Source organism: Trachymyrmex septentrionalis, unplaced genomic scaffold (genome assembly GCF_001594115.1).
Source record: "Trachymyrmex septentrionalis isolate Tsep2-gDNA-1 unplaced genomic scaffold, Tsep1.0 scaffold22, whole genome shotgun sequence".
In the NCBI taxonomy this organism is placed as follows: Eukaryota; Metazoa; Arthropoda; class Insecta; order Hymenoptera; family Formicidae; genus Trachymyrmex; species Trachymyrmex septentrionalis.
This window is the reverse complement of record NW_017305375.1, coordinates 3,354,896-3,362,928: the sequence shown is the minus strand read 5'-3', so window position 1 is coordinate 3,362,928 and position 8,033 is coordinate 3,354,896. Positions and strand designations below refer to the sequence as shown.

At 34.2% G+C, this 8,033-nt stretch overlaps 1 protein-coding gene across 2 annotated transcripts in view; it reads left to right on the top strand.

Annotated features, from left to right (window-relative positions):
• The window catches only part of LOC108748265, a 112,931-nt gene extending 105,172 nt beyond the window's left edge, over positions 1–7,759 (top strand). Inside the window, exon 6 of one of the 2 annotated variants that reach the window (XM_018486308.1) lies at positions 6,880–7,759. In XM_018486308.1, coding sequence (XP_018341810.1) covers positions 6,880–7,049 — 170 coding nt within the window. In that variant the 3' untranslated portion in view covers positions 7,050–7,759. Of the gene's footprint in view, positions 1–6,876 lie in introns of both variants that reach the window. The other variant, XM_018486307.1, reaches the window with a different exon arrangement.
• The last annotated feature ends 274 nt before the right edge of the window (positions 7,760–8,033 follow it).

The window sequence follows — 8,033 nt, the reverse complement described above, 5'->3', positions numbered from 1 at the left end:
ATGTATATATCTTTATAACATATACGGCGTACTTTATTAAGATAATAAAAGATGAATATAAAATTTTAAAGCATAGATTTTAACAGAATGAAAATATATGAGAAGCTAAAGCATTAATAGATGATATTTTACATACCGATAAAATGTTAACAGACTATGCGAAATGTAATATCTGCAAAACTGCAAGCAGAAATATTATAATGTCGCGTGTATTTTACCGCGGAAAAACTTGTTCGATCTGGCGGAAATTAATATATATGTACATTCGCATAATTACTGTCAAGTTAATAACGAAAAAGTACTCAACGCTGCTGTATGCCGTATTAATCTAATAAGAGTAATACTATAATATCGAAGAAAATAACTTGTTTTGCGTAAAAAAGCAATTACGTTTAGCTGTCGAAACTGTTATAAAGAGAACTATCGACGGGTGACGTTGATGGAGGATGGTGCCATCCCCGTTTGTTTCACCCGTGTCACGTCCTGGCTGCAACCTCTTTTCCTTGCCCCTTTCATTCAACGTGTTTACCTAGGCGATTCAGCGACGTATAACATTGTAATCTGTTATACATGGCGTCGAATGCGTTATGACAGAGAGACGGCGGCGCATCCGATCTCCCCTTTGGCCACATTCGAGAGGAGGTGGACGGCGTTAACGGCGTTGCGGCAACGGAGAAATTTCAGGCTTCGAGTCGACATTTCTGACTCGATGCGACCCGACAAATAATTGGCTATCCGCCAAATACCGACTACACGTGCTAAATGTCATCGCTAGACCAGAGACGCTAGGCCGCGACGACGAATTTCGCTTGTGATTTTCGCCGCATCGCGATGTGACAACAGACATGTGGCGATGGACATGTAATTCACACGATGGTGTGCCGAAAGCAATAGTCAGTAATAGTTCACGCACAACTACTATTTTCAGCACATGTCACGTAGAAATTGCGGGTCAACAACCGTCCAATGGCCTTCCTTCGTTGACAATAACTTTAGAGTGGACGAGATTTCTGAAACTTGTTTATACCGATTGTACCGTTGCGATAATTTATGATTAGTTTGTAAACAATTACATTAGTTTACAATTTTTGTATAATTTGTACTGCAAGAAAACAATACTTTTTAACATATTTTAAAGCGCTGAGTTTAAATTTGCCGCCAGAAAAATTCCATCAGATAGAATTTTTAAGGTGTAGCGTGTTATTTTTATGATATAGTATTTCTTTCCAAATAATTTAGATGTGACAAGTGATGAGTAAAGCGAATATTTTCACAAAGAATTTAAAAAACATTATCCAAGAATATTGGAAGGAAAATATACTATTACTGGAGTTTAATACGAGAAATATTGATTCAAAGTCGTAAAAAACAAGAATTAAACACTCAATACTTCTAATTTATTTTCTAATTTTAATAAAACATTATATATTAGAAAAAGTATCTTTTCTTATCTCAAAAACTGGATCTGATAGAAATATTTAAAATGGCAGATTTTCTCAGCGTTAAAAATTATTCTAAAAACAGTCTTCATCTTGCATATCTTGTAAAATCTTGTAAATTAGTGTTATATATAACTGCAACAAAACCGCGACAAATATCTTTTCCAGTGCATGTGTTTTAAACATTTCATGTTTGTAAATCCTCAAATTACACAATTAAATTTACCGATTTGCATGGAGGTGTTTATCAAATTGTAAGTATTAATTGTAAGTTATAATAGCGAATTAGATGCAATTTTGCATCTAATTTGCTATTATAACGCAATAATGATTAAATGGGGCAATGGTTTGCGGTTTAATTGGGTGACGGGTTAAACACACACAGGTGCAATTTACCACGAGCTAAGTGAACCGTAACGAAGGTAGCCTATCGAATGAAGTACTTCGGAGATCGATTGACGAGAAGAGAGCGAACGTGTCGTTAACAAAGTAATTTTTCAAACGAGCAAGCATTATTCCTGAGTTAAGCCGATGAGGGAGGGGTTTATCGGACATGCACGTCGGCAAAACAAATGGCTATTCGGCGTATATAATTCTCCTATATTCTATTTGCGAAGTGCATATGTGTAGATACACATGCATACATATATATCAGGCGGAGAGGCAGAAATTATATCCCATATCCGGCATTGCAAATGAGATAATTTCCCGAGTGTGATGTGAGACGTCGTTATTCTCATAATTAAAAGTTGAGTTTCTAACTCGCGACTATCTAACTGCTCTATAATTTTCCTAATTATTCCAGGAGGCAAATTCCGTTTTGTGGACGCATACTCGATCGTTGAACTCTTCCATCTATTTGGTAACATTCAATATTTCACACGTCTCGCGAATAATTCTCATGTTCCCTTCTGCCCATAAAAACTTTATTCGCAAACATGGATATTGCAATGACATCGCCCTATATCTGAAAAGGTAGAAAGGTAATATCCGTTCACTCCGTAGCAGTAATGTGAAGAAAAGTTAAGCTCCTACTGAGTATACTTTCTTAAAAATTGATGCTTTTACCATGGACACGATGGAATCGATGAAGCAAGTGGAAAGTTCTCTATTTCGTGCTGAAATAACGTTAACCTGCTTTAATATCAACAAAGTTGTGGCACATCTTAGAGATTATCCTCGTGAGAAAGAAGAAAAGTGAAATAAGAAAAATCAAGTGTGTTTCATATAGAAACAGCTAAATCTTTATGTTCTGTGTTTGTCTCTCTCTCTCTCTCTCTCTCTCTCTCTCTCTCTCTCTTTCTCTCTCTCTCTCTCTCACACACACACACACACACATTATTTCTAAAAAGCGCAGCTCTATCTTTCGTCTGAATTGTAGAATAATATTGTTTAACTTATTTAATTACTTTTATAAATTATAAATGCTTAATTTTTATCATAAAGATCAACTTAAAAATTTGGAAAACTTGCTTTCAAAGAAATACTCGAATTATTTAATCCAATTCTCTATTCAATATTTTCTCATTTGTTAACGATCGCCGCTTGAAACAGATCTGATGGCATGTGGCGAAAACATGAGAAAAATATGAGTCGCGATGTACGTACGACGAAGAGTCGTAAACCATCAACCGTAAAGCCCAAGCATTTACGAACGCACACTGGAATCAGAGTCTTTTTACGAGAAAGTTTTTCACATCGTACTCACAGCTACAACATTTCATTCAGAAAAATTGTAGTCGTAGTGATGAATTAACACTGAATTTTTATCACAACTTGTACAATATATGTGAGAATATCCATATATAAGTAAACATACGTATAAATATATACAAATAAAACATAGATATGCATAAACATTTTATAATAGAACTATAAAAGTTATTCTATTATCTACTTTTTCTTATGACTATAGAATAAAATATACACCACAATTCGTTAAGATAACGTAAGTTCTTACTTAATTTAGTCTTCAGATTATATTAATAAAATGTTATAAATCCGTCATCATTAAATTTAGGATGAAAAATATTTAATGTTCAAAATTTTTTAGAGCATCATGTACGTTTCATTTTAAAACGGATAATGACAAAACTAAATGAGATCTAATTGGATTAAGAACCTATAGTGCAGATTGTGATGTCGCTTGTAGTAGTAAGAAAAAGGTTGAGATCAAGTGAGATCTTATAAGTCGTTCTCTTGTCCAACGTAATAACGAAATACAATAAATAGCATGTTGTTACCAGCTCTCTGGCAAACCTCCAGGCTATTTCCGACATGATTCGTCGTCGAAGGTTATAAAAGGGATATAAGCTCAAGGAACAATAACACATTTGATCTAATCGTAAATATTATTCACGAAAAGAAATAATATACTTCCAGATTTTGGTATTAAAACAATTGGAATTTAAATACAATACAAAAATTTTTCTTATAAATGTGCTAAACCAGCTAACAATGCAATAGAAATTCTGTAAAACTATATTTTTATATCAATTTATCTTTCCACAGTTTTATGTACTTTTAGAAAAACTCAAATCCATCTTATTGTTAGAAATATTTTCTCGCTTCTAAATACATGTAATAATGTATATAGCTAAATCGACTTCCCGTTATTCAAGTAGACATATTAATCACACAGACATATTTTTTTCGTTCTTATAAATAGAAGATGCACTATCCCCCCAATAGGTTTATTAATCCGATGAGCCATAAGTGTAAAAATACGCAGCTGAGTGTCGGTAGATTTATCATGTCAGCGGAGGGATGAAAACGAATATCCCATAACAATTAATAACTGTTACTTTCCTACGGCAACGAAAGTATTTGAGGAAAAGCGTCATTAAAAGAGAACACCATCACAATATTATCTCCGAGCGATCATTAATAAAAACAAATTTAATTCAATCAGATATTAAAATAAATACAATTAGAGGACTCAGACAAAAATATATTAAAATTTCATAGGAAATTTTTAAACCATGAGTCTAATAAAAATTGTTGATAGAAACAAAGTGTATATGATTACGAATTTTTAAACATCAAATTAACATAATTTTAACTTTTCTGAGTCTGAAAAAATAGAAAATTTTATGTCGCAGAAAATTATAAAAAAATTTTTATGCTATAATTGTAAAAAAAACCAGAAAGGAAAGTATATAATAAATTTTGTAGTTTTAATTTAAAAATTTATATTTGTGTATTTGTTATATTTTCTTATATATGTATATTGTAGTAAATCTATTCTTAGGATATACGGCGAAAGAGATCAAGTATTACATTGTACATACAATATTTACGTTATATATCTATTTTAATTTAATTGAATTTGCAACAAGTCAAGCGTAAAAACTTTAAATTGTGAGATTATTCTTAAAAGTCGCTGACTTAAATCCTGTAAAAAATCCTTCTCATTTCCATTATAATTCAAGTAATTCTTTCGCCGCTTCGGTTATCTGTAAATTGATTAGCAAAGTCGACTTTAACTGATGCGTAAAGCCGATTAAAACGCAACATCGGAAACTTGTTAATCTCGTTAGAAATGTGCAGAATAGTAGCAGTATAGCTGAATTATAATTCGCGAAAAGGAGGGCGAAATTACAACTACTATAACTAGAGTTCGCGCTTGTTTCAGGCTTCACAGGCGCAACCGTTCAAATTATTTCCTCGTTCTGGAGAAATTACTATCGTGCACTTTTTGCTAAGGTTCTTTGCATCTTCCTGCCAACGTTATCCGATGGCGACCGGTACGGCCCTTCCGGTAATTTGCTTTTTCCCCTCCTGGTTTACTTGGCTCCTTTCTACAGTGGTGCCCACCACTCTTCTTCTTCCTTGAAAATTTAATCGCGGAGCCGCGACGTCGCCTTTAATGCGATTCTTCGCCGCGTTCCTCCTTTTACCTTGCCTCGTTTTACCGAAGTTTTATTTCATACCGTCGACATCCGCCAACGCGAGACTTTCTAAAAGAGCCATCCGCGTCCGTTGCGGTTAATAACGGCAACCTTTTCCTGAGGATACTCACTAAATCTTAAAGAAGAAAAAACACTGGTGTTTTGCGGTATTGCCGCATTGGTTAAATATCCAGCCAACACGATCGGAAAAGTCAGAAGAATAAATCGATTTTCGATATTAACGAATGCTATTCCAAGAACTGGTTAGCGAAATTAAATACGTTCTTTGGTTTGGAGTGGAATCACGGTCTAAATTTTGCAATCGTAAGCTAGGATCCAGGAACCAATTTCGACTCCTACATTCAATTTCGTCTTACTTCAACTCTTCGTTCAAATACGTTAACATTTTAAGAACGCTTACAACGACGAACGAAGCGTATAATATGATATCCAGCCAGTCGTGAAATTACGAGATACTACAAGAGATTCTGAATCGTAATTTTTATGAAAAATCTCATCTTGGATAATAGCGAACGTAATATGACGAAAGCGTACTTGTCCTACATGAGATCTTACTTAACTTTATGAAGCACGAAATTACCATTTATTATTAATCTCGTACAATTTAAATGATAGTGCAATTAATAATTATCGCATGAATGTTGCATAAAATCGACATTTTACAATATGTCATTTCAATCATAAATAATATTAGAAATGTTTTATCGATCATTTTTGTTTACAATCGTAATTAATGTATAAAATAAATTTTAACATTACACATATCACTCATTTGCTACACTGCGCAATTAAAAATCAAATATTCCAAAAAATAAATTTCAATGTTTTATTATTAAAATTTTGTGATATTAATTTAAAAATGTAATTTTGTAGTAACTTTTTGTTTTGATCATAGAAGAATAAAAATATGTATCTTTCGTAAGCATTTTTTTAAGTTTCCGTTCTTTTTGTACAAGCAACTAAAAAAAAATGACAACGTTTTAGTTATGTCATCGTTGTAAGAAATGAGCGACATGGTAAAATATATTTATAAAAGAACATAATTGAATTAATCATCATTGATTTGAATAATTAAAAAAATATTGAGTTGAGTCTTCATTCTAACTTACATTTAGTCGTATTTCTAATGCTCACAGACGAAATCATCAACTCGAATTACTGTCTGCCCGTTTCACTTCGAATCAAATTACTTAGCCGCTGGCGGTACATCGGGTCGTAATTGCGAAGGAAACTTCTCAAAAGATGCTTAAGTTTGGGAAAACTTTCTTAGGCTCGTTCTCAAATTTACATTTTCCGCGTTCTAGCGAAGACTTTATCAGTCTACGACGACTTTTACCGATGCAGTGCCATCACCCTGGTATAATTAAACTTGTCGCATATCCTTTCGGAGCGTCGTATCTATTACTCGAGAATGTAGCGGTCTCGAGTACTTCCCCGCGATCTACGTCGACACGTTTCATAAAATTTCATTACCTCTTCATGACAGTTATCGCGGTTCGTTAACATTGGGACTACTTTCTGTTGAGCAGGAGCGAACGGATGCGCCGGACAGAATTGGCCCTGGAATGGTAATCGCGGCGCGGCGATAATAATGGCTATCATGGCGGCCACTCTGTTCCTGATGATGACATCGCTGACGATGACGGTACCCCCGATAATGAACGTACTACCGAGATGCGAGCCGACAATCAGCAGGTAGCTCGCGGGCATCCTCAAAGAAGATATCGCTGCCACTGTCTGATCCGATTACGTCGTCCATGTAAAACCTAGTAGTCTAGGGCTTCCAGTTATATATGTTACTATGTATAGAATAGATAGTCGAATAACGATGATTTTTATTCTCGAGGAGCCTGTGAAACGGAGAGAAATTGGTGAATCGCTGGCGAATTGATGCGGGGCTACACACAATTCACATACAGTTACTTTTAAACATGTTGTCTTTTGATGTAAATTGTTGATCACTAATAAAAAGTGAAGAAAACAGGATAGAACAGTGTCCGAGACATAGGCAGGAACAATGATCACTTAAAGCAACGAGATGAACGAAGAAATTGTTACAAATCGAGGGATCAGCTTAGTAGCGATCAGGATTAGACTCGAATGTTTCAATAACGAAAGAACAGAGAGAGGACGGTGGAAATTTGATTTTGTTTAAGTTTTGATTTAAATTATTTGACGGAACACACGTCGAGTGCTGTAAACGCGATATTTATTATAGTGATCGGAGTGTTCACCAAGTGTCAAATATAGATTATACAGGGGTAACTATATGATAATTGATATAATAACGTTAGCGCAGTAACGAGCGGCGTTCTGCTCAATATTTGCTCCTTTTATGATGTCTAACAGAAAAAAACGCATCATAGGTACCGATTTGTAATCTGTACAAATTGTAATAAATTATAATATGAACCGTAAACATGGCATATCATATTATTGGTACGCACCACTGAGCGTATATTTTACATCACTATTTAATTTCATCTCTTTATATTATACGCGCAGAACTTCTCATCAAGGAATAAAATCAATTCAGGTGCTGGGTAAGTACATTTTACTCTTTATGCTCTCTTTCTGTGTTTTATTATTCTTTTACGTAATTATTGTATTTATTTGTATATATTTTACTGCCACTTTCATATTTTATTTCATACAGCACTCGTATTTCACAGCGCGGCAAACA